The 12,775-nt window shown below is 41.7% G+C and overlaps 1 protein-coding gene across 4 annotated transcripts in view; it reads right to left on the bottom strand.

The window, feature by feature from the left end:
- USO1 (USO1 vesicle transport factor) overlaps nucleotides 1–12,775 on the bottom strand; it is a 448,004-nt gene that overhangs the window by 144,499 nt on the left and 290,730 nt on the right. For all 4 annotated transcript variants that reach the window (XM_085635281.1, XM_085635255.1, XM_085635264.1 and 1 more), the window contains 2 exons: nucleotides 4,126–4,264; nucleotides 3,076–3,239 (listed from right to left, as the gene is read on the bottom strand). In XM_085635281.1, the coding sequence (XP_085491407.1) occupies nucleotides 3,076–3,239; nucleotides 4,126–4,264 (303 nt within the window). The remainder of the gene's footprint in view (nucleotides 1–3,075; nucleotides 3,240–4,125; nucleotides 4,265–12,775) is intronic.

Below are 12,775 nucleotides of genomic sequence, written 5' to 3'. Positions count from 1 at the left end.
TTCCCCATTGTCGCCTGTCAACTATAGACGATTTGTTTAATTGATACAATGCAAAAAGTATTTGCTGGGGTGACATTAGACCGCTGCAGGAGTGGATTGAGGACAAAAAGGCCCTTAGGCCCTTCCAGGCGGCGTTCAGACAGTGCAATATCTACAATAGACCAAGTTCTTAGGCTCCAAGTCTTATATTGGAAAATTGTAATCCTTAAAGGTGGAATCTCTATCTGATATTTGGAGACCTAAAATCAGCATTTGACCTAGTCCCGAGGGATTCACTATGGTCGATTTTGGCTGAAATGAGGGTTCCTTCTTACCTGTGTAATGAGATAAAGAGGTTGCATAAGAACAACTTTGTACAGGTGCAATACAGCAAATTTGGGGAACCTTTTGCTATTGGTAGAGGTGTACAACAAGGTTGTGTGCTAGCCTCAACGTTATTTTGTTTGTATATTAACGGCCTTTTAGATTATTTGAACACTACTAACAATAATGATGCATCCAGGCTTGGCTCCTGTAAAGAACCGTTGTTGATGTTTGCCGACGACACCCTTTTTCTAATCAAAAACCCCAATGGGTATTCAAAGGATATTAGATAGTTTTAATGAATTTTGTACAATAAGGGGTTTAGAAATTAATGTCACCAAAACCAAATTCATGGTTGGTTTTCAACCCATTGCATTTAACATGTCCAAATCCCAGCCTGAACGGCACTCCTCTTGAGAGGGTTCCTATCTTTGATTACTTAGGACTGTTTTTAGCGAGTACATGGATTGGTCATTCCATATTGCCAGACAAGGGCTTAAATTCGTACAACATAGGGGTGGGCTTGCGAAGGTGTATAGGGGACCTTTTAATAAACCTGTCAGCCCCACTATTAAGATTTATACAACGCAGACCCTAGGTGCCACAATGTATAGCGCTGAGCTATGGGAGCACAATCCTGTTAAGGATATTGTACAGGTGGAGAACAACTTTTTAAGGCAACTATTGAGCCTTCCTGCTAGCACCCCATTAATCCCCCTTTGACTTGATCTAGGTGTGAGATCAATTGAGGAGCGGGATGGATTTAGGCCACTTTTATTTTGAAGAAGAATATGGACCACTCCTGAGCTGCTCTCTTATAGATTGGCCCTGGAGGAGATCTTAGGGCTTCAAGGAACAGGCAGAATACTGTGGATCCACTACAGCAGGGACACTCTAAAAAGTATTGGCAAAGCAAGCATGTGGGATGACCCTGCGGAGACCTGCTTGGCAGTGTCCAAGGGGGAGTAGGTGAAATGCTACAAGGGGTCCAAATTAACTTCCTTCATGACTAGTGCTTCCCTACGAACCTTAACAACAAGGTTTATAGGGATTAAATAAACCTATCGATTTGAGGATTTTCTAGATGATGTTCAACCGGCCCTAGCAAGGAAGCTGTACATTCAGTTCAGGCACAGAACACTTCCCTTGCGTACATTCCCTACTCATTGGCGGGAGAGGGACATGATTTATTGTTAAATTGTCCTTCTTGTGGCATGGCCGAGAAATCAGAGGGCCATGCCTTATATTTCTGCTCAGCCTACAAGAAATGTAGGCACAAAAGGTGGATTCTATTTTGTAGAAATCTAGGGACATCACATTGTCAAGAGGCTTTTAGGGTTTTGAAAACTGACACCTACCAGCTTATTGTCTTTGCTGTTTCTAAATATTTGTTTTCAATCTGGTGTGTGCGGAAAAGGTCCTTGAGATGTTTTGTATACCCTGAAGGGGACGAGTTTGAGCCCTAGTGCTCGGCATTTGATAGTACGGTGTGAGAATTATTGGAGTATGTATGGTTCATATTAAACGTATAACTATCCTCCCCCCTTCAGCACCTACTCTGGCATATGAAAGTAAATGTGTGTGAAATATCAGCCTCAATGTTTAAGTGATTTTTAAAAATTATTATTGTAGCACTGTGCACTTTAGATAAAGCAATAGAATAAGGCTTGACTGTTCCACAAACTAATGCCTTTCCCTATACAATATGATGGACACAGTGGACCCCTTTAGAATTAGTTAAAGGCTCTCCTGGGGGTTTTTGTCTCATGAAATCAGTCTTATGGGGGTGCTATTCAAAAAGTGTCTTTTTTCTATCGGAGGAAATAGTTTTAAATTGGTTCTTACCATCCATTGTAATACATTTTATAAACTTTTATCTGTACTGTTTTATGGTGGAGAGGCACTGTGCTTTATTGGACAATGTGTTTTATTAGTTGTGTTTCTATTGCAGTACTGATATTCATCTTGTGATCGCTCATCTTCAATTAATTTTATTCAATGATTGACTGTGTACTTTTATGGTTCTTGGAACCGAAATAAAGTTATTGAACTGAACTGATTCTTTTAATGCTTCATTTGGACTTACCCCAAGATTTCGAATGGGAAGTAGAGTGCTTGCTGGAGGGGATGTGGGATCAGGACGAGCTCACAACTTAGGAGTTGAATCGCAATCCGCGAGGACTGCGACAAATCCTTGTTTTCAGCAACTTCAACTCCAATCACCTTTGGGTGCAGTAGAGCTCATTTATCACGACGTAAAAGTGTGTCCAGAACAAAGGGACAAGAGGCACACCTTGAGCAGATCGGAACCAACATCTGCTTCCTGCAGTCATGCCACAGCTTGAATATGTAATTTTCAGTGGGGAGATTGTTACCTAGCACACTGTGAAAAAGTTATGGCGTCATCAGAAGTGGAGCTTTGGCTATGAGTCGGAAGGAATTGAAAGAAAGGAACTGTCATCAGCAAAAGGGGTGGTGCTTTTATGCAACTCTGCTATCACTTCCACGGCGGTATAGAGTTGCTGTCGGAGTTGCATGACATCACTTATTGCACAGAACAACAGTTACTAAATTCTCTGGATCCATAGTGGCGCCTTAGGGCTATTGTATGGTGAGGAACCTGTGGTTAGAAATATCCATCAAAATGTAATCTTAAAAGATCAAAACATTCTTTAAAAAAAATAAAGGGACTGCAAAATATGAACAATGCAGAAAGATTTACAGTTAAGTGACTTTGGTGAACTCTGTGAAAGCTTCCGATTAAGTACTTACCATGCTTTCAATCAATCCATCCTTTTCTGCTAGCTGTCCTTGAAAGGCTTCTTTCTGTTTTTTCAAATCGTCTATCTCTTCACGCAACCTACTCAGCTCCTCTGACTGAAACCCATTCATCTGTGAAGAATCACTAGGTGAACTGTGATGCTGTGTATCTTTGCCTAGGGAAAAATACTTTTTTAGCTACTGCTAATGCTGACACCTGAACATTTTGCAAAGTCTATACATTTGAACAATGACCAAAACAAGTAAATAGGAGTCTGAAATACCCATAAGTCATTTAATTTATGGCTCAATTTTGTAACTGAAGAGTTCAACAGTGTATTTTAGTTGTCTTCACTTTTCAACTAGTAAATCTAAACTTCACTAAGAATTGGTACTAAATGTTAAAGTGTTAAATGCTAAAGTTAAATGTTTATTTAAAAAAGAGGCCAAAACAGAAATTCATATAGCAGGAACTTTAAATAGCTCTCGATTTCTGCACTTTTGTGTTTACCTGGAGGCACTTGGAGACTGAGCAGAGGAGGTCACGTTTTTAAACTAAGTCTTGTATGCCATTCACTGTCTATCGCAATATGGAGGCTAATTCTCTTGACTCACCCAACAATGAATCAGATAAGACTGAACAAACCAAGACCCTTAAACACTGCACCAAAAAGAAGCCAATAACATAAAGCAGCATATTTTGGAAGACAATGTGAGCAAGGGTCCATGTGGGAAATATGTAGCTGCACATTACTTTGTAAGCTCACAGTTTGTTAAAGCATATCAAAAATTGTTTTTTCTATGCAAAAGGAAAGGTGTCTTAATAAAAAACATGCAGAAATAAGTGACAAAGAATTGCTGAAAAATATATACACAGGTATCCCGGATATTGCAGGTTTCAATATCAGGATTGCATTCATACGGGATTTTAAGTACAAGCTTGCAACTGTGTCAGAGTCCACATTAATAAGTCAGAAGGGCCCAACCTCCTACCACCCCCCTCTCCCACCGCCTGGAAATAATCTTGAACAGTTTCATAACTTTCTTATTTAGCACCCATACCTAACTGTATTTTAAGGACGTTGTACTGGTCTTTGTGTTGCTGGATCTGTATCAGTTGCTGAGACACAGTGGTCTGAAACTGTTCATTCTGACACTTAAGAGACACAACTTCTTGCTTTAATTCTTCGATCTGCATATCCTGTGTTCAACCAACAGTAGTCATTAGGCAAAACAGTTCAAAATACACAGAAAATTGCACATATGCATAGGTCAACTGTTTTTGTGAGAACATTCCACTTTTTATGTGTTCTGCAAGTAAGAAGATTACAAAATGAAATGCTAAACATTATAATACATCAGGCATAAGTGCAGTCATTATCAAAATAATGAATATTTTCGGTGCTCACACTCTTTATAGCAACCATACTACACCAACCACTCTAGTTTGGCCCTTAAAGCAACAGCTCTCCCTATTCTACTAACTCATGGGAACAAATCTGAAGCTCTGGGAAAGATTAAAGAATTAATTTTGTACAGATGCAAGAGAATATTGCAAGCTTCAAAAACTTCTTTATCAGTTATGTAGCTTAGCAGGGATTTCTGACTGGGGGAGGGGCAAAGTCGAAATCAGATACATTAATCATTCTTTAGCAAGAAGACATAAGGGGAGATTGCCTGGGTGAAAAACAACTGGACTGGAACCTAGAAAAGTAGAGGGCTTTTTTTGGGAGCATGAGTCTTTCTTAATTAATAAGTTACTTATCTTCAGTAACACATTATCTGGTAGAGACAGTATCTAGCCGCAGATATCTTACTTCAGAATCCTCCCCAGGATCCGAACTTTTTTTACCCACAGCACTTCTGCTCGCCGGCAGAGGATTGAGGTCGGCCACCGGATGTGACGCTGAATGAGTCCATATAACTCCGTCGCCGACGTCAGTTCCTTCATTGGCTTTTTTCCGCACTAAAAACGCAGACCCACATATAGAAACTGTCTACTGAACAGTGTGTAAAAGACACTTGTGTCAAATAATTACCACATTTCTCACCATAATTCAATGTATGAATATCCTAATAAAAACCTTAAGATGAAAGACAATTCTCAAATCCAACATCACAGAATTCTCCCTCTTTTTATTTTACGATGTGCAAGACCAAAACAAACTAATTGTGACTCAAAAGGACTCGGTTCGCAGAGCATGGAGGATCATTATGGAATCTGCGGCTAGATCCCGTCTCTACCAGATAATACGTTACCGCAGGTAAGTTACTTGTTCATCTGACAGAGACATCTAGCTGCAGATTCCTTACTTTTGAATCAAATGCCAAAGCTATACCATTCCTGTAGGAGGGTCTGCGAATTGCAACCATGAAAAGTTTCTTACTGAGACCAACCTGGTCCAGAACAAGAGAAAAGACGGGAAATTTATAAAAATGTAGGTGAGCAGAAACATACCCTACCATATAAAGTTCCCTAGAAGGGACCATAGGTAATTAAAGTCGCAAGACATTTAAACTGTGGGAATAACTGCTTCGGAAGTTCTCACCTCACAATAACTGTGGGCAGAACCACAGTAACAACAATTATAAGACAATGAAAGCATAGGGAAGATATTACCCGTGACAATAAGACTTTATCCATAACCATTTGGTTATATACTCAAGTCCAAACAGAATGTTCAAACCTGTGAAACCCAGATCAGCTGGCTGTGCCACTGAACAACACCTGTAAACCATGTACGGCCAGGATTGCTCTGTAAACTACACAGAAAATGCATCTCCATGGAGAAAACAAATGCTCATAAAAAAAAGAAATCAAAGACATTAGCCACCAACATCATAGAGGCATGTCTTCCATAGGAAAAAGGACTAGAGATGTATGTATATATATATATATATATATATATATATATATATATATATATATATATATATATATATATATATATATATATATATATATATATAAAAATATATATAGAGAGAGAGAGAGAGAGAGAGAGAGAGAGAGAGAAAGAGAGAGAGAGAGAGAGAGAGAGAGAGCGAGAGAGAGAGCGAGAGGGGGGGAGAGAGATAGAGAGTGAGAGAGATAGAGAGACATAGGAGTAAAATAATGAAACATCCAATTTGAATCAAAAAAAGAAACTTTATATTCAAAAATGGATAAAAGACACAAATAATCCGCAGGCAACAGTAACAGTATGCGAGTATAGCGAAATCATACCCTTAGAAAAGCAGCAGCATCCAACCCGTCAGAGTAATGCAAGTTTAAACAATGACAGTATAAAATCGAATAAGATATCAAGAACAAAACAAGAAATCTTGAAAGTCTGACTTAAACCAAGGGCTGCACAAGACTTTGCTTTATGAATAGAGAGCATCTACTGATGGTCTGGTTAAAGACCAAAACCTACAACTTCAAAAAGAGTTCCAAAATAAAAGAATCCTACCACTGAAAAAGATTAACATTAATTTGTCTAATCCTCTATGAACCACACTTCGCAATGTGCAAACCCAACTTACAGCCCCTAGAGGAAGGAAGTAAGGTAAAGAGTTGTCTACCAGCAGCTATAGACAGGTCGACAATGAATGAATTTACCTCTAAAAGAGCAATGATCCTGAATATCAGGAATAAAAGTCTTCTAGCAATGGTAGAAGCTACAAGGCCAACACCTCTTTCCTTCAAGGATCAAGCTACATTAATTCTTCATAGAGAAGAAATAGTACACCATTAGAGGGGAAATCTTCTGAAACAAAGAAAATCTTTAGTAATAACGCACAGCGTTACGACAATCCAGAAACAGGCAACACATTAAATAACCTTTTCAAACAGAAGGAATACAATCGCCTTAGATACTACATCTGCTTGACGACCTATAATGACCTGATATAATACCTGGAAAGTAAGCAATCAATCAGGCTGAGAGAACATGAACATGCTCAATAGCACTGGACATAAGACAGAACCTGAATAGCATTATAATTAGGGCTCCCGGTTTTATGGTATTTATTTTTTTGACATTTCCGTCTGTATGTATCCATATACATTTTTTGCTAATTTTATCTGTATTTATATACATTTATTGTGGGTTTTGTGAAAAAATGAATCTGAAATGAGTATATTTCTACATTTATTTGACGATAAATATGCACTAAAACCTGAATGAGTGACAGGTTTCTGGGATATGAACACACTCGGATGATAAAATATGCTCTTATAAGAAAACATGCACATGTTAATATCAAGGTTGTGCATATCAATTGCTGTTTAAGGCTCTTTACAAAAATTGCTTTATTTTTTTACCCCCCTTACCTTTCGATCGACTTTTATTGGCCTGGTAGTCATGATTGACAGCATTTAGAATCACTCAAAAAGCAACCAAAATTATTTTTTACACACATTTAAAAATATATACAGGTGGGAAAATAAATGGTTTTCTATCTGTATTTATCTGTAAAAATCAGTAAAAACGGAAAACAAGGAGCTCTAATTATAATGTCATAAACCATTACAAAATGAGCGTTTGGTTGATAATGTTCTACACCTAACAGATGTAGAGAACCTCATCTATCACGAGAATGCAAGGCAAGTATTAGGGAAAAAGCTGAAGCCACATATATAATAACATAGGCTACCAGCTACCTCTTGAGACATATCCGAAGGAATTTTGGGATAGACGCTCTAGAGCCTTACCATACAAACACATAATAGACACTTTATCATATTACCCAAGCGCATTACGGGAGTCTTTGCACATTAGCATCTCATCAAAGGGCACATCATATACCCCAAGACTCCAATGGGGTACAAATTCAAAAGTACCTAACAAGGGGTTGTGAGAAAGTGCCATCTTTCTTGCATGGTATGCCCCCACTTTTTGCTAAATTGCTGAATGTACTTCGATTGAGTGTACCCTGGGTTCCTGCCAATCAGGTGCCCAGGGCCTATGTTCCTTCCTTAAACCACACAAACTCCAAATTGGCAAACCCTAGCAACATGTCAGCCCCTGGTAAATGGTACCCTAGGTACCCAGGGCCTTGTGGCCAGGGAAGGCCTCTAAGGGCTGCATCACTCATTGTGCCACCCTCAGAGGCCCTGTACCCTTACACACACACTGCCCTTGCAGGCTGAGTGTCTGGGTGCAGGACAAAACAAAGAGTCGACATGGCACACATCACTGTGTACCATGCCCATCACCTACACTGCCAAGGCATATGTCAGCCACCCCTCTAGCTGGGTGCATTACGCCTATGGTGTGGGCACAGGAGCAGGAGCCCTGTGCCCCTACAGTACCCGGGTCCATTCCTGGGCACTGTAAGTGCAGTGCTGTCATTTAAGAGTACATGGTGCTGAGAGCTTGTCAAACACGAGCTCCACAGCACCATATTGGCAACACTGAAGCCTGGGAAGTTTGGTATCAAACTTCTCAGCACATTGAACCCACACTGATGCCAGTGTAGGATTTAATGTACTAAGCACCCCAGAGGGCATCTTAGAGATGCCCCCTTACAGCTAACTTACAATCCACGTCTGCTCTGAGGCTGCCCAGGCTGCCACACAGCAGACACGTTGCTGGACCCCTGGGTGGGAGAGCCCCTGCTCTCCCGGGCCTGCAACAATGCACATCCTGGGTGAGGTGAGAAATCTCCTCCCCCAAGATGAGCAAAGGGAAGCTTCAAAGGCAGGCCGCCATTTGGAGTTTCCCCAGGCCACTGCAACCCCCCACTCTGGCGGGAAGCTTGGCCGGAAACCCCATACAAGGACAGGGGATGTGCCAGCCTGCCCACCCCACCCCTCAGGTGGGGGAGGCGAGGTGAAGCACATCTCCGGGCTCTCGCCATCTTGACGATGGGAGGCCCTACCCTATCAGGATTAGGCTACTGCCCCCCTCCCACAGGAGAGAGGCAGGATAGGGGGTGTACCCACCCCAGGACAAGGACCCATTGGTCCCTGGCCTTCACCTACCTGTAACGCCCCTAAATATAGTATTTAGGGGCACCCTGAACCTTCCTTCCTTAGATTCCAGATAGAAAATTACAAGAAGAGCAAGAAGAACAAAGACCTGCCCTGCAGCTGCTAAAAAGAGAAGAAGACACCAACTGCTTAGGCCCCAGCCCTACCGGCCTGTCGACTCTCGAACCTGCACCAGCGCGGCATCTCTCGTGGCCAGCAACCTCACCAACCCCGGAGGACCTGGCTACCTTTTGGCTCTAAGCCCCTGGGACTCCCATGAGTAGAGGCTCTACTCCAGAAACCTATTTTTAACCCCTGGCAGCAGCCCGGAACCGCGGACCCAACACACTCTGCACCAGCCAAGCCTGGCCAGTGCCGGAGTGGACAAAGACCCTGAGGACGACCCCACGGCGACTGTGACCCCCGAGTCCGGCACCCAAGGACCCCCCTCGACATCCCGGAGGAAGCCTGCAGCCTCAGAACCAAGTGCCACCCCAACCGCGATCAACCAGAGGGTAAGATTCCCGACGTCAAAAGGCACCCCTGCACCCGGCGCCCTGCGGCCCCCTGTGCCCAATCCCGGGGTACCCACCTAACCTACAACTACCCAACTTACCTCTCGAAGTGGTGGTGGCACCCGAAACATCCTCGTCCCCGAGCCTGCAGCCTTTTTCCAAACCGGAACATTCCCATTGATTTCCATTGAGCGCCCGAAGGCTCAAAAGCACCCTGCACCCAGCCGCCCGAGTGGCCGTGGCAGTGCCCTCTCTACACTAACCTACTTCCCCACTTGCCCTGAGTAAGTGACCAGGAGCCCAGCTCCCACAGCCACGTGGATTGCTAGACAGCAGCCACCAACCAAGGCCCCCCTATCCCTCATAGGATAACATTGGGCCTAACTCTCTCTGCACCCGGCCGTCCTGAAACCGCTGAGGGTGAACCAACTGTACCTACCTGACACTGGGGGATCCCTGAGTCCATGCCCGGAATTTCAACTCTGCCAGTCGAGTACTTACCCTTAAACCGCTAACTTCATTTTCCTCATAGGGTAACATTGGCTTTTTCTTCAAAAATCTTCTAAGTGTGAACTTTTCAAAACTGCAAAAATTCACCAAAAATCAGCCAAGTGACAAAAACGAATTTACTCACCTGCTCCTAGGTGAGTTCCCAGTGCTGGATCTTGGTGCCCAGCCCTGACCCTGAAAAGTGTTCACAACTATACTTACCTCTAACTCATTTTTCTCCAATAGGAAACCATTGTCTGCTTTTCTGTGAAATTTCTTCTAAGTGTCTATTTTTGCAAATTTGAAATATTCTTTTAAAATCGTACCATTTCTGCAAACGAAATTACTTACCTGCTTTTGATAAGGACCCCAGTCCTGGGTCTAGGCACCCAGTCCTGGATTACTAAAGTAACGATAAAGTACTCTACCTGCAATGTGAATTTCTTGCCATAGAGATCCATTGAATGTTTTCTTTGAAATATTTTCTAAGTGCTAACTTTTGAAATAGCTAAATATTATTTAAAAATCATTACAGTTATTAAGTCGACTTTCATCACTTGATTCTGAATACTGACCCAAGGCTGGTTCTAGGAGCCAGACCTGGAATTCCAAAAGTAATCTGAAAAGTAATTTATTACAAATAACCTGAATTTACCATTGAGCTCAATGCATTGTTATGTTTAGGAACTAGGATTGTTTATTGCAACCAACTGTGACTGTTTACACAAATTTATTGCTTAAGACAAAAGTATTTATATTCAACCTCTCATTCTGAGAAAGTATATTTTTACCCCCTTTGTGGTTCTAAAAATAAAACAAGCATATATTTTATATATATAAACCATTGGCCTAGAGTTCAGTTATTGAGTGTGTGAAACCATTTGCTGACTGAGTGTGTACAATAAATGCTTTACACTGTCCTCTGGTACTGCCTTACTGCTCGACCAAGCTACCACTTTTGAGAGTAAGGTCATACCTAACTTTGACCTCTATCAGCCTCTGGGGGACTGTGGACTCTGTACACCCTGTACCTATTAGGGAACAGTATATGCAGAGCCACTTTCTCACAGGGGTACCCAAGGTCACAGAGATAGAGGATATCATACTACAGAGAACTAACTGTACAAACTCAGTCCACTCAAACGTGTAAAATTGCATAAGCTGAGCACATGTATATATCTCCACCGGAGAAGAGAGCCTATTGAGGAGACGCCACGCAGCAGAAGGTAACAGCCTTTAATGTGAGGAAACTTGGTTGCGAAAGTGACAGTCCCTTCTCATTTCATGCAAAACCCAACGCGTTTCGAGAACTCCTGTGCTCTTGGTCACGGGTGAAGAACGTGGCAAACACCACGGCGATGAAAGGAACCCATGATAAATTATAACAAGTCCCGCCCAGGTGGGTGTGTGCTTCAAGCATGCTGGTACTTGATTTTCCTTTCGGTGTAATATCACAGTGGATGCCGTATGTGCCCAAAATTACAAAACAAAGTGTTCCCCTAGTGGGCCCATTCCATCAAACAATCAATAAAAATTCTCTCTCTGCGATGGGCACCTGCTTCGCCCCCAGTTATGCAAATTTGTTCATGGGCTGGTGGGAGGAGCAGGTGGTCTCACACATGATTGAATTTGAGAGTAATGTGACCCTGTGGCTGCGCTATATTGATGACATTTTTTCATTTGGAGTGGAGAGGAGAGATCAGAAAAGGGTTTCATTGATAAACTAAATGTGAATGAGTACAACTTGACCTTTACAGAACACATCAGTAAAAGTACTATGGAATTTCTAGATGTACTTTTAGAAGTCAAAGGGAATATACTGGAAACTAGATTGTTTCGAAAGAAAACTGCTGGCAACAGTATTCTTAGTGCAAGCAGTGCACATCCACGGAACCTTGTATATATCCCCTATGGAGAACTATTGCGTGCGAAAAGAAATTGCAGCACAATCAATGCTTATAAAAATGAGGAGGTAACTATGTGCAAACGATTTAAGGAACGTGGATATAATGACAAAACTATTGCAGAGGCTAAGTCAAGAGTTGAAAAAGTAACTAGGAATGAACTGCTACATCCCAGAAGAAAAGAAGAAGGTAATGATGGTACAAGATTCATTACCACATTTTCAGGACAGGCGAACGAAGTTCGTAGAATTTTTAACAAATATTGGCATGTGTTGCTGACAGATGAACATCTAAAGAAAGATCTGGGTAGTAACCCACAAATAACATTTAGGAAAAGCCGCTCACTTAAAGATGAGCTAAGTCACAATCATGTGACAGATGGGGAGAAGGCAAATCCTAAGGGCAAACCAGGTTTTAAATGCTGCAGGAAGTGTAAGGCCTGTAGGGGAAGTTTTGATTGTGACAGATTGGAACTACCAAATTCCAAAAGAGAATTTGAAATCAGAAAAATCCTGACATGCAATACGACATATTGCATTTATGTATTGATTTGCCCCTGTAACAAATGGTATGTGGGAAGTACCAAACATCAGGCCAAGAAGAGAGTTTTGGAACATATCCGGGCTATAAGAAACAATAATAAACAATATCCGGTAGCCCGTCACTTTTATGCCAAACACTGACAGGATGAGACTCAAGTTCGTATGGTTGTCATTGACTCAATACATTTGGGAATGAGAGGGGGCAACAGAGAATTGTCTCTTAGAAAATTAGAGTCAAGATATATCATAGATTTGGAGAGTTTAGCACTTAATGGTCTAAACTCAAGTGAAGAGCTGGCAATCCAT

Source organism: Triturus cristatus, chromosome 2_1, assembly GCF_964204655.1.
Source record: "Triturus cristatus chromosome 2_1, aTriCri1.1, whole genome shotgun sequence".
Classification (NCBI taxonomy): Eukaryota; Metazoa; Chordata; class Amphibia; order Caudata; family Salamandridae; genus Triturus; species Triturus cristatus.
The sequence above is the reverse complement of the archived record's forward strand: the minus strand, read 5'-3'. Positions and strand labels throughout refer to the sequence as shown.